Genomic DNA, 13980 nt, shown 5'->3' with positions numbered 1-13980 from the left:
GTGATCTGGGGGGAGTCCCTGTCATACGACTACCAGCTGTGTGGCCCCCAGCAACTGTCTTAACCACTGCGCCCCAGCATCCTTACCTGGAAAATGGAGTTAGGCATACACATACACGTGTGCATGCCCATGCACGCGCGCGCGCACACACACACACACACTCTCACACACTTCTGCTCCTGGCCCCGAGCAGGCAGACAGTCCGGTTGAAAGGCAAAAAGCAAAAACGAGGAATTGTGAAACTCAAATAGATGTTTGCCAATGAAATCGCCAGGAACCAGAAAAAGAGGGAAGTAGTAAGAAAGGAGGCAGGGCCAGGCCCACAGCTAGGGAGAGGGGGGCAGGAGTTAAAAGTAGGGTGGGCTGGAGGAGCTGGGAGAGGCCGGGGAGAACGCGCTTCCATCCACAGTTGGCACAACAAAACCCAGTCACGCACTGCCGCATGGGGCCCTATTATAATCAGGCGGCAGAATTTAGCGCCGCTCCCTCCCCTCTGCGCTCTGGGCGAAGCCGCCAGCACAGACTGTTATCAGTTGCGAGCAGCTTTCCAGGACCTGCCCCCACTCACAGCCCTTTATCTGGAGGTGAGGGTCTTGGTTGTGGGGAGATAAAACACACACAGCCCCCTCCCTCAGGACCGGTACAGAGCGCGGAGGGCTTTGCAGAAGGGGGGTGAACAAAAAGCTCTGTGCACACCCCTCCTGCTCGCCTTCCCTCGGAGCGTAGGGCTGGGGCTGGCAGAACCCTGTCTGTGCAGCAAGGATGGGGATGGGGACCTGCAGAAGCTTCAGGAACAATGTGGATAGGCCGGGGAGGGGGGTGGGGGGAGTAGGTTACAAGGAACAGAGCAGGGGACAGAGGGGATTATGTACGTGATACGTGTTAGAAAAGGAACAAAAAGGGCAAAAAGAGGCCCGGGAGATGAGCTCTGGGGGATTCACCTGACGGCAACATGGCAGGGCTTGAAACCAGCAGCCCCAGCCCCGACCCATACATTGTTTTTTTCTGTTAAACATCTTTTTAAAAATAAGAACAATGGAGATGGAAGGTAGGGGGCTTTTTTTTTTTAACTCTTGTTTTAATAAACTGGTAACTGTAAGAGAGTAGAGGGAAGGGGGAGGAATATTACTGATGGGCACAATCTTAACCCCTGGCTAGAAGGACCATCACAGTCCTTTTGAAAACTTTTTTAAAGGCCTTAACTTGTAAAATGCTGTCAGGGTCTCCAGGCTAAGTGGTTCTCAACTAGGGGCTGTACTGCCCCCTAGGGGTGATTTGGGAATGTGGAGATGGGGGGTTCACATGATGACAATCGCTAGGAGTACTCCTGACACTTCTAGTGGGGTCCACAAATGTGCAACATCTTACAATCTGCAGAACTGTCTCCACAAGAAAGAACTGTGCTGTCCCCAGTGCGCCTTCCTTTCCCTGCTTTTGCAGTCACTGGACGCCAGAGGGCGCTGTGCCACTCCCAGGACCCTCCAGAGTAACTCTCCTCTGAGCCACCCTCGCCCAGGAGGCACCCTGGTGAGTGTGTGAAATAAGGGCCTTTTTCACTTGCTGTGTTCTGAACCGCTAGTAAGAGTATAGTTTATTTTCCGTACAATCTCTAACTGACAAGCTAAAGAACTGACTGCCTTATGTTGCACCCATCATGTTTATACTCTATTTTTTAAAAAAAAACATTTCATGTGCCTGTGAAATCCAAGAGTCTGCAACTCACTGGTCTCTGGGATGAAAAAAACCCTTTCAACCTTTCAATAAGTATTTAGTGCTGCCCCACTCCCCTTCCCTTCCTCTCACCACTGTCCCAGGACACCCTGATTCCAGACCCAGCCCTCACCAGTTTCTGGATCCAAGGGTTCCACCGGTGTGTCTTGGGGTCCCTCCTTCTGTGGGGCTGAGCTGGAGAAGACGCCCATTGGAGCCCACTCCAGATACAGGGGGACGTGGTGAAACTGCAGAGACGGGTGGGGAGGGACTCAGTGTCTTACACAGATGAAGAGCCCGAGGGTAAGAGAGTATGAGTGGCTCACCTTGGAACAGAGCCAGGAGGGGAGCACAGCCCAGAACCCTCCATGCTGCCTGAACCCTGAGAACACCACAGGAACTCTTGCTGCAGCCCAGGGCTGGGCCGAACATCTGTTGTCACTGGATATACTGTGTCCCGTTATGGATTCTCCAACCAGGGAGTGTGTGTGTTGGGGGAGAGGGACAGAACCAGGGATGAAATGCAGCTCTCCCGCAGGAAGTGCAGTAGGGCCGTTCAACCATGCTTTCGCTCCCCCACATACAGACACTCACAGGCCATGCATGTGCATGTGTGTGCACAGCTGCTCTTTGAAAGGATAAACCAGACACTGATAGAGTCTGCAAAACGTGAGCATGCCAGATAAACAGAAGCCACTGCAGTGGGTTGAAAGGTGGCCCCCAGAAAATATGTCCATGTCCTGACCCCAGAACTTGTGAATGTGACCTTACTTGGAAAAAGGTCTTTGCAAAATGTCATTAAGTAAAGGATGTTCAAGTGAGATCATCCTGGATCCAGACAGAAATGGAAAGAAGAAGGCACATGAGACGGAGGCAGAAACTGGAGTGATGCAGCCACAGCCAAGGGGCACCTGGTGCCCCAGGAGCTGGAAGGGGCAAAGAAGGGGCCACCCCGGGTCTTCAGAGGGAGCATGGCCCTGCCAACACCCTGATTTCAGACTTCCAGCCTCCAGAACTGTGAGAATACATTTAAGTTGTTTTAAGCCACTGAGTTTGTGGTAACCTGTTAGGCGGCCACAAGGAACTAACACAGTAATATTTGCAAGTCCGTTTGCTTTTACCCAGAATCAGGAGACAGCCCACCTACAGAACTGACTTTCAAGCTACTGTAGGCACAAGATCCCGAAAGCACCAAGAACAACGGTTCAACTCATGAGGGACTAGAAAGTCGGGGAGACCAAATCGGGCACGGAGACATGGCCTGCTTTCTGGGGTTCCGAGCTTCCCTCTCACGTTCTCCACCCGGGTGTGCTCAGTGGGGGAATCAAGTTCACAATTAGGAAAGAGTAGGTGGTTTTTAGCCGGGGCTCCCACGGCCAGGTCCATGCTAAGACTGTCGCTACGCCTGAGCCCTCCATCCCTCAGAAGCAGGTCTGGGCAGCCCCACCTTAGAATAGGCCAGCTGTCGGAAGGCCTTGCGGGCTTCCAGGGGCTCCAGGAACTCCACGATGGCCGTGACGCCGCCCTCAGGCAGCAGCACGCGGCCCAGGCTGCCAAAGCGGCCGAAGGTCTCCTGCAGCTCAGCCGCCAGGGTGCCTGCTGGCAGGTTCTTTACCAGGATGACAGTTTTGCTTCGCTCTGCAGCGGGCTGTGAGGGAGACAATGGACACATTTCAGGCAACAAGAGGATAGGCCCTGGCCCCTCAATCCTGACACCAGCGCTGATCTGTAGTCAGCTCCAGGCCAGGCACCCCTTTGGGACCTCAGTCACCCCAGGTGCTTCAAAAGTGGGCCCAGAAGACGGCACCTTCTCAGGCATTCAGCTCCTTGGAAGAGGGGTGGCTCCAAGGAGTGGAGAAGGGTGAGGGATCTAGAATGGTTAAGAGGTAGCCCTCCTGCATATGGTCCCTGAAGGACACCATTCAGTCAGACTGTGCCCTTGTCTGAACCCACATGTGAATTCCTTACTTTCTTTAGAGACTGAAAATTAATGATAAACATCACCCTTGAAAAGCCTGATCCTCAAATCTGTCGGCACATCCCCAACTTGAAACTCTACCCCCAGCATGCTGGTGGCCCGTGCAGCTGAGCTGGGCAGTGCACCCACCTGGCTGAAGGCATCCAGGCTGACCCCGTTGTCGATGAGGAAGCGCCGTACTTCCTGGACAAGCTGGGTCTCCCCAAGGGCCACTCGCACAGCCACGCTGCCCTTGGTCTCCTGTGGGAGAGGGGAAAGGAAGAGGCTCTGTCGGAGCTCGGGCAGGCTGTGGGGAGGAGGGCTGCAGGGCGGCTGAGATGTGCCAGAGGGGCCCAGAGGATGCCCACGACTGCAGTGCTAGAGGCCCACGCTCGCAGGCGACCCCAGCACGATGCCCCCTCCCTGCCTTTTGCCCCCATGCGTTCGGCCCAGGACTGGGGTGCATCAGACAGCTGCTCACTCACATGGTCGAACACCTGGCTCTTGGTGGCACTGTACTTCTGCGCGATGGCGTCAGCCACAGCGTTTGGGCCCATGAACAGCGTGTTCCAGTTGTGGGAGCTGAGGCAGAAGAGGGATGTCAGAGTGTGGCTAAGTGACGGGAATATTTTCTTAGGTGCACAGCCTTTAAGGAGTGAGCTCTTCAGCCTGCCTTTCTAAGCACTAAAGTCCCCTCCTCCCCCCAACCTGCCTGGGCAAGGACAAGGACAGTGACGATTTATCAAGCACCCACTCTGTGCCAGGGACTGAGCCCTTTGCCCATGCTGACTCATCTAATTCTTAGGGCTCCGCATAACTAAGGCACCACTACAAGTCTCCCCGTTCTGCAGATGAGGAAACGGGCTCAGGGAGGTTACAGACGAGGCTGAGCCCACCACAAGGAGCAGGAGCCCCGAGGTGGCTGGGAAAGAGCGGGGTGAGTGGGGGAGGGCCGCAGGAGCCTGGGCCAGGCCCAGAGGCCAGCCGCGGGTAAGGACCTGGAGCTGTTGGCCCTGTCCTTGGACTCCTTTTTCTTCTTATATGAGGATGATCCCGGAGCCGTGGCATCCTCGGTGGCTTCCTTCTTGATGGTGGATGGCAACACGTGGAGCATCCTACCCTGGAGGGGGTGAGGGGAAGGGGGTAAGGGGAGGGAGGGGGTAGGTGCTTCCACATCCTGCCCGGGGACACCGGCCTCGCCACGAGTAGGCTGCACGTGGCACTGAAACCCTCATCAGAAGATGTGGCCTCAGGCTGCACGACCACATGGTTACCCTCGACCCAGAATGGGGACCTGGCCATGTGACATGGGCCTGACATGGGAATGGAGGCCATGTGACACAGCCTCATAGAGGAGGCTGACCAGCCTGAGTGCCACTCACAGTGCCCAGCCCCAAGGCCTGGGCCCCACCCTGTTCCTGCACACGCAGGGCCCTGCACGGGAGGTTTGGCCTGGAGGCCACAGAAATCAATGAACTACATCAATGAATGGAAAGGAGGGGAGAGAGGGAGAGGTAGCCTGGGCTGGAGGGCCTACACTAAGCACCTTAATTAGAGAGGCTGGGAAAAAAGACAAGGGCTCCTTCCAGCCTACTGTGGCCATTTAGTATGACTGCACCCAATTCCTTCCTTCTTTTCTCCCCTTCCAAGTGCTATTTCTCCAGACGAGAGCATAATTATTCATTCAACAAGCATCTTCTGAGTGTCTACCAGGTGCCAGGCACTGTCCCCGGTGCTAACAGATCGGTGAATTCTGAGCAGACCCTGCCTTCTAGTGGCTGGTGTGAGAATGCGGCTCCACCTGCCACTGGGTGTGCTTTCTTAGAAATGTGGGGGTGTGTACATGGGCCCAGCAGCCCTGCCGGCCCTGAGCAGTCACCTGGAACACCTGCCCATCCACGTCCGCGTAGGCCTTCACGGCGTGCTCGGGGAACATGAAGGTGACAAAGGCAAAGCCCTTGGGTTTCTTGGTCAGGCTGTCAATGGGATAGTGCAGCTCAGACAGGGGACCTGCGGACAGGGGAGAGGTCAGGGTCCTGGCGGCCTGGACAGGCCTGCATGCTCGGCGCCCAACAGGTGACCGGCCTTAACCAGTGAGAGCCTCGGGCTGCCACCCTGGGTTGGCCAAGGAAGGGCCGCGCCCTACCGTATTTGGAGAAGATCCCCTCCAGGTCCTCCTCAGTGCTGGTGTAGGGCAGGTTGCGCACGAATAGCCGCCCCGAGTCGGCCAGGTCCTCTTCCTCCTCGTTCTCCCCGAGTGTCCGGCCTTGCCAGGGTTTGGGACTGCTCTTGAGGGGCCCCTTGGCTATGGGGACGTTCCTTTCCCTGAACACCTCGATGTAGCGGCCACCTGCACAAGGAGAGGAGTCGGGGCTCCAGGGGAGGCCCGGAACTTGCCAGTGACTCCTGGCTGACAATTCCAACTCATCTTTGCTGCCTTCCAGATGCCAGGACCAAGGCAGCGGCCTGAGCCAACACTGGCCTGACCCACAAGGCTCTTTCCCCAAATGCCATTCATTCTGTGAGGTCAGTTTCAACCCCGGGGGGGGGGGGGGGGACCTGTCTGGGCCACCTCAGTCCAGAGCTGCATCCTCTGAATTCCAGGGCACAGTCCCTAGCACTGCTTGCTACTCTTAGGACAGTGACACGTGACAACCCAGCACTGAGGAGTCAGTCACCCTGCACTGTTGAACTGTTTACATGCATCGCCCCTGGGCCTGATTAGACAGTGACCACCACTGGCTCCTCCACATGTACAGAGTAGGTGCTCAATAAACATCTACTGTCTGACTAGCTGATAAGACTGCTTGGGCTTCCCACCTTCTCTAAGAATTCATGTCCTCACTAGGGACCGATGGCTGAATATGAATCACTTGTCCGTGCCAGGGTCAGGTCAAAGAGCACGTCCTCAGAGATGGTTTAGGTGACCTCCCCACTCAGGACCTCGCATATGCTGTTCCCTGTACTGTTCCTTGTACTGGAATAGCCTGCTACGTGCCAGGGCTTGCTCCTTCTACTCCCCCTGGTTCTGCCACCTTCTTAAGGAGGCTCAAGCTGACACAATCCTATTTATAAACATGCCTCCTGCAATCCCAACCCTCTCCTGCTCTGTATTTTTCCATAGCACAGCCCAGCGAATTCCTCCCCATCTCTCACCCTTTACATTCCTTTGCTCTACGTCAGAGGCACAAGGGCAGGGATTTTGGCCTGTTCTGCTTGCTGCTGTCTCCCCAGTGCCCAGAGCAGTACCTGGCACACAGCACACCCTCAATGAAAACTGATGGAGTAAACGAATGAACAAACGGATCCACCAGCACACGGTGTGGCGCCTGTCCCGGCGTCCTTACCCATGTATTCTCTGTTGCACTTCAAGGCTTTCTTTACTTCCTCTTCGCTGCTGAAATCCACAAAGACGTACCCTAAGGAAGGACAATGACAAAGGTAAAATCCGCAGGCCTGCAGGCACGTGGGAGTCCCCCCACTGTGCTAGGTGTTCGGGGGAAACTGAGCAGAGAGTGGGGAAGATTCTATCTTTGCCAGTTCTCCAAAATGCACATTCCCTCCCACCTGTGGCCAAATCCCCCTTTGCCTGGAGTGTTTAGACCCTATGACCTGGTTTTATGATAACAATGCTGGAATGTAGGAGTCAGAACACTGGAGGCCTCTGCATCCCTCCCACCCCACCCACCCGGACTGGGGCCTGCTCTGCGGACTTCCTGGGAAAGACATGGTTCAGCCAGTGGACAGAACCGGGACCACAAACAGGAAAAAGAGTAGCCGCCCCTCAAATGTCCCCCAATTCAACTGGCCCGATCTCCCATCTTTACCACCTGCCTCTCCAATCCCCAGATCATCCCAGACCTCACCTGTTTTGTTCCCGTGAGCATTTCTCACTATCCGAATGGCCACGGGTTTCAGGGGCGCCAGGAACTCAATAACATTTTTCTATAACAAGAGGAAAGGTTTCCCCCTTTACCAACCCAGTGATAAAAAAGTAACCCGGATAAGAAACACGGGCCGGAGTTCTGAATTTGGAAAGATAACCACAGTGTTTCGTCCTGTCTAGTTTCTCTCTTTCCTCTAAATATACACATCTTTTCTCCAACATTAAATAAAATTAACTTTGAAAAAATAAAAATAAAGTTGGACCTGGAGAATGTAAATATGAACAGTAACGTCACCAGCAGCATTTTAAGGCATCGTGGCTGATCTGCCCCCTGCCAAGTACCTTTATATCCATTTAGAGTGATAAATGGCCTTTTCCAACTCAAGTCCTCAGCTAATCCTGAACCCCACACAACAGAGACTCCTGGCCCCCACCTGCTCCTCTGGCTCCCGGCTCATCCCGTTAGGGGCACATACCTCTGTGACGTTGAATGGGGCTCCCCGCAGCTTCACGGTGTGAGGGGTGCTGGGTTCCCTCTGGACTGCTGGCTTCTCTGTCTGATGGCAGAGAACAAACAGACATGGGCACAGTGAGTCCCTGGTATGAGTGACATCCTGTACCTGAATGGCTCAGTGAGTGCATAGAAGTGAGCCAGGGATGGCAGCAAGTACCATGACCCCTCCGCTTCCCAGGCACGACCTTGGGCAGGTCACTTCCCTCCTCTGGGCCTCAGTTCACTCATCTATAAAACGAGACATGAATACCTGCCCCCCAAGACCATCCTGAGAGTCAATGAAAAATGATATGGCAGGTATTGTACCCACCGCGTAGTAAGTGCTCAGTTAATTTTACCTATTACTGTCGATTGTGGGCTGACACCTATCTACACTGCCACAAAATACAAAGTATGATGTGCTGTAACCATTAGCAGCTCACTCTGGAAGGCAGCGACCTCTCCAATAAAAGGAAATAGACTGAGAGGTGCTTGCTCAGGTTGCAGAGCAAGTGACAGAGCCGAGATTTGCCTCCTGGGCACACGCTGATCCACACACACCTGGGCTCTGGACTCCTGTGCTTTCTTGTTCCCAGACCGGGTCCCTTGCTCTGGGCCCGGCCCTGTCTTCTCTTGGTCCTGCCGGGTGGGGGCGGCACAGAAATCCTCCTCCTCAGTCTCACTCCCCTCGTCACAGTTCACAGCCTCATCCTCACTCTCCTCCTCCTCCGAGGACGGTGACACGGCCCGCACCGCCTTGGATTTCAGGTAATCCATGTCTGACAACTCCTTCTGCACAGCTGCCTTTGGTTCAAGGCCGGCCTCCTCTGGGAAAACAGGGAACTGGAGTTAGGACAGTTGTGTGCACACCAGAGGCCTGGGACGGCAGGGGCACAAGGTGCCAAGCCCACCTCTACCAGTGATTGCCAGGCGCTTGCAGGAAGAAACCTGAGCTCCTGCCCATGAGGCCAGCTGGCTGCTCCTCCCGGTCCAGTTCTCACGCTGCAGCCCTCCTGAGCCTCAGAGCGCCCTCTGGCTCCTGTGCGTCCTCTGTATGCTGATCCCTCCACCTGCAACCCCTTCCTATCCCCCCTCTCCTACTGTGTCCCACCAACTCCCAGGGAGCCCTTCAGACCCCAGAGGTACACAGCTGCTTCACCACGCATGACGTGCACATCGAATCCACTCTCTCACTTTAAACCAGGATCGACTCTCGATCCTCACCCACCACTTCCCACCCTGGTTGCAACCGTCCCTGCGCCCATCCATCCCCGTATGACACTGTGAGCGCCTTCCGAGGCGCCCAGCCCCTCGCCTCCTTCTGGCCTGTCCGGGCCACCTCCTCAGAGGCCTTCCTGAGAGCTCTCCTATCCCTTTTCCCGATTTCCCTCTATGGCACTGTCTTCACGTAATATACTACGCAGTGAACTTGTTTCGGCTGAGATAACCACGCCCGCTAGAGAGCAGTGTTTGGCACCAAGGGACCCCATGTTTGTGCAAGCCCAAGAGCACAGGCCCTATAGGCGCACAGGGACTCACGGCTGTAGGGACTCATGGACACACCGCAATGCCCTTACCTTCTGGGTCCTCCCCAGCTCCCTCCTCCTCACTCTCCTGGCCCGAGTCGGAGTCGAAGTTCAGGTAGTCACTCGCCGGCTTGCTCTTCCCTTTCGAGGACTCTGCGTCCAGGGCATCATTGGCCCAAGTTGCCACCTGTGTCCGCTTCTGGTGAACCGACAGGAATTCCTGGAACTCGGTGTCTTCCTTCAGCTGGTGGTACCGCAGCAGGGCAGCGGGAAATAAAAAAAACACAGGCAAGAAGATTCAGGTCAGGCTCACCCCTCCTAACTCCTGGTGGGGTCAGAGCGTCCTCCAAGATCATCTCCCCCAGGGGTCAGCTGGGTCAGTCCTGGGAGGATGAGTGGACTCTTCACTGGACAGGAAGCCTAAGACACCACCGACAGGGCTCTGCTGGCCGCCACCTCCCTCCGGCAACAGCCCTCCTGGGACCATTCCTGGTGCACACCCTCTTGGGCTATAGGACAGACCCACCTTCTCCAGTTCACCTGCTGCCTTTTTCTTCTTGTCCTAAAAACAGAAGGCATAGGTGCTGAGGATCCCACTGCCCCCGGACCCCAGGGCGACCACCCTGTAGGCACCGAGCTGGTGGGTGGGAGTGACCCTCTACGCACTTTCTTAGTTTCCAGGGGGGCGGAGTCTTTGCCTTTTGAAGGCTGCTGGGGCTGGCTTGGTTTCTGGGCATGTTTGCTCCAGGCTCGTGGCTTTGTTGGGTCCCCAAATGACTTGCAGAACTCCACCTGCATGGGAGAGGGAGGATGGCGACGGTGACACCTGCAACTGCACCCAGCCTGGCGCCACACTTCACATCTGGGAACTTGGGCTTTTGAAAGAGGCAAATGCCACCGACGAGCTGAGTTGGCTGAAGCAAATTATGTGTCCTCCCCTGGCCTTGGCTTTGCCCTTTGCAGCCACCGTGGTCACGAACACTTACTGAAGAATTCCACATGCCAGGCAGTCTTGCTGCTTTGAGAGTATAAATACGCTGAACCTCCCAACAGGGCGAGGGAGGAACCGCGACTCTCCCCAGGTCTCAGGTCAGGAAACTGAAGCACAGGAAGTTAAGTAACCGGGTCACCCAGGTAGAAAGTGACAGAGTGGAGGCTGGGACTTGGGGAGTCTGGCTCTGGAGCCTGAGTTCTCAACCATCCCATCCAAAGGGTGGCACAAGGTGACAGCGCAGGTGCTGCAGAGCTAACCCTGTTACTATAGTTACTGTAACACAAGCTCATGGGCCCCAGGACAACCCTAGGGTGACGAGAGAAACAGGAGACACCTCAGAGCATGGAAGAGAGCTTGCCGTGAGGCCGGAGCTGACACGCTTCTCTGGCTTTAAACACCTTCACATACTCCCCCAGATGACCTCTGCGGTGGTGGGTGGCTACTGGGCACTTCCCACCATAGTCACGGGGACACTGGTCAACCAACTACTCCCCCGGGAAGGAGCTGCCACTTTGTCATACCCCTTTGTGTGAACTTTCAAAATAGTTCTGCTGTTTATACCCCAATTCCTTCCTATCGTCCAGAGGGAGGATGACTATTTCGGTAAAAACCCTTCCACGTGGCTCCATGCACGCATCACACACACACAGATGGAGGGATAGGACTCTATAAATGGGATCAGACTTGGTCAATATCTGTTGTTTTCCTTCTCAACAGATGTTACAGATGTTTTTACTAGGTCATTAAAGGCATGAGTGACAGAGTGGGACCTCCTCCTCCAGGAAGCTTTCCTGACTCCCCATCCACTGCCCAGCAAGGCAAGGGGCCCCCTTTGTGCTTCAGCACCAACCATGCTTGTTGAAAGCAGCCTGTTCACCTGGCGCCCCGCCTGCCGGCCCATAGGCTACTGGTGCCATGAGGATGGGCCGAGGGTACCACAGTATCTCTAAATCTCCTGCATCAAGCAAGCGCTCACTGAGTGCCTGCTGAACAGGTGCAGGAATGAATGATGTAGGTCAGTGGTTCTCATTTTGGGACCAGCAGCATCGTATCACCTGTGAGCTTGTTAGACATACAAATTCCTGGATCCCTCTCCCCCAATACACTGAATGAGAAACTCTAAGATGGGGGCCCAGGAAACTAGTTTAACAAGCTCTCTGGGGGATCTGTAGGCATGAAAGATTGAGAACCGGTGAAAGACACTGAGGACATCCAAATCTGAAAGGGGACAGGAGTGTGGAGGGAAAGGCCATTTTTGGCAGGCAGGCAGGCAGGCAGGGGCCAGGTTCTCGCAGACTCACCGTGATGCGGGACGTGTCAACAAAACTCTTGTTGAAATGGTTCAGTGCCCTTTGGGCCTCTTCCTCGGACTTGAAGCCGATGAAGCCAAACTTGCGGAACTTGCCATCTTTGGTGAACTTCAGGCTGCAGTCGGTCAGCGTGCCAAAGGCAGCGAACAGCTGCCGAAACCGCTCCTCCTTCATCTAGGACAGAAAGGGAGGCCTCAGAGCCCAGGGGACCGAATGGAAGCTGGGATGGGAAGGAAGGGTGGTCCTCATTCGTCTCAGCGAGGCATCAAGAGGCACTGCCTAGCCCCGGCAGGGGGCTCAGCCGGTTGGAGTGTCATCCCATATACCAAAGGCTGTGGGTTCGATTCCCAGTCAGGGTGCATACCCAGGTTGCAGGTATGATCCCTGGTCAGGGCACCCATGGGAGACAACCTATCAATTGACGTTTCTCTCTCACATTGATATTTCTTTCTCTCTCTCTCCCTCTCTCAAATCGATAAAAACATCCTCAAATGAGGATTAAAAAAAAAAAGACACCGCCTAAAGCTGATGGATAGATCATTAATAGCTATTTAAAAGTATCTCATTTGAGATAAATAATGGGGGAGTTAAGAATAATACCAGACTAGAAGGGAGGAACAAATAATCTAGGTTCCTCATCTTTCATGGGGGGGGGGGGGGGTCAGCAGATAGTCACTGGGGTAAACAGGCTAAGAAATGGGGGCAAGAGCACAGTGGACGGTGCCCCTGAGGAGTCCTAAAAACAAGCCACAGAAGAAGGTCACTCCTGGAAAAGACGGAAGGCAGGATGGAGCAAACTCTACTTCTCATTTCATACACTACTGTACTGCCTGAACTTTCAAAACTGTGTCATAGGCCCCCCCACCCCCAACCCCAAATCCACAGTCGGGGGAGGTAAAGTTAAAAAACAAAACAAAACAAAAACCCCACAGCGATAAAATAGCAATGGCTCCGTGTCCTTCCTTTTCATCAAGGAGAGAGAGTCCCAAGAATTAGAGCTGAGGGTGCAGAAGGGCCGTCGTGCGCGGCACGCTCTGGATTCGGGCAGCGAGTGTACTGGCCGCGCCGGGGGTGTGGCAAGCTTTCCACGCGGGAAGAGTCACAGGGAGACAGGGGAGGGTGACCCACGCGCGCGTCCCGCCCTCTCTCCGCTCAGTTACGGGGCAGGCGTCGGCGGAATGCCCGCCGCTGGTTCCGCGCTGGGCCCCAGAACCGGGTAAAGGGTTTCCACCCGAAAGCCCGTCACACCCCCTCAGGTGTGTCCAACTCATCCGCCCCCCGAAGGGCAGGCTTGGGGCTCGCAACGCAGGCCCTCAGCTCATTACCGCCCACGTCTGTGGCCCCCGACAGCCCCCCTGCGCGGGAAAGGGCTATGGGTGCAGTGCGAGGCCCAGGGGAGAGCATCAAAACAACAAAGTTGCGGCTGGACAAGAGGAGAGGGGCCGTGGGAGCGAGGCGGTGGGCGCGAGGCCGGGGGGCGCCTCCCTGGGGAAAGCTGCGGGGCTGGGAGTCGGGTACCCGCAGGTCGGCCGCGAGACCTCCAGCCGCCGCTGTCCCTCCCTCCCGCCCGCGGTCCAAGGCGGATAAGCCGCGGGGTCCTGCCCTTTTGGTTTCCGAAGCCCAACCCCTGGCTCCCGACAGGCCCTAACTTCAGACTCCCGAGCCCAGGCCCCTGCACTCACCCCATTCGGGAGGTTCTTCACGATCAGTCGCGACATGGCGCGCGGCCCCACTGTTTGATTCCAGCGCGTTGGCACCGAGTCTCCTCACAAACCACTTTCACGCCGCAGCCCTGGGCGCCGCCATCTTTCGCCAGCCGGAATCGAGTCACGTGCTCTGGGCGTCGGACCCGCCCTCCTCCCGGAAGTGGGCGTGGCCAACTCGGAGCGACGCCAGGAAGTCACACCCATAAGGGGCGGGCCTGCGCCCTGGCACCCCCGCGCAGGCGCAGGCTGTTCGGCGGCGTCCGATGACACCAAGGCAAAGGCGGCAGGGGGCGCTGGTGCCTCACACTGGCGGGGGATTGATTGCGGGGCTTAGTGGTTTTTGAGCGCTGTGCGGTTCAGGAAAGCTTTTTCGGCTCTTTTTCTATTTTATTTTATTA

General features: G+C 55.7%; 1 protein-coding gene across 1 annotated transcript in view; it reads right to left on the bottom strand.

Annotated features, from left to right (window-relative positions):
* Nucleotides 1-13744, bottom strand: part of RBM19 (RNA binding motif protein 19) — a 74529-nt gene extending 60785 nt beyond the window's left edge. Inside the window, exons 1-16 of the mRNA XM_081123127.1 lie at nt 13559-13744; nt 11868-12050; nt 10239-10364; nt 10099-10134; nt 9624-9816; nt 8608-8873; nt 8030-8110; nt 7534-7612; nt 7015-7086; nt 5814-6017; nt 5547-5677; nt 4666-4787; nt 4153-4249; nt 3818-3928; nt 3158-3358; nt 1844-1958 (exon numbers count right to left, since the gene is read on the bottom strand). Coding sequence (XP_080979253.1) covers nt 1844-1958; nt 3158-3358; nt 3818-3928; nt 4153-4249; nt 4666-4787; nt 5547-5677; nt 5814-6017; nt 7015-7086; nt 7534-7612; nt 8030-8110; nt 8608-8873; nt 9624-9816; nt 10099-10134; nt 10239-10364; nt 11868-12050; nt 13559-13594 — 2053 coding nt within the window. The 5' untranslated portion in view covers nt 13595-13744. The remainder of the gene's footprint in view (nt 1-1843; nt 1959-3157; nt 3359-3817; nt 3929-4152; nt 4250-4665; nt 4788-5546; nt 5678-5813; nt 6018-7014; nt 7087-7533; nt 7613-8029; nt 8111-8607; nt 8874-9623; nt 9817-10098; nt 10135-10238; nt 10365-11867; nt 12051-13558) is intronic.
* Between the last annotated feature and the right edge of the window lie 236 nt (nt 13745-13980).

The sequence above is a fragment of the Miniopterus schreibersii genome, assembly GCF_964146895.1.
Source record: "Miniopterus schreibersii genome assembly, chromosome: 20".
Lineage (NCBI taxonomy): Eukaryota > Metazoa > Chordata > Mammalia > Chiroptera > Miniopteridae > Miniopterus > Miniopterus schreibersii.
Note: the sequence above shows the minus strand (reverse complement) of the source record. Positions and strands in the feature narration are given on the sequence as shown.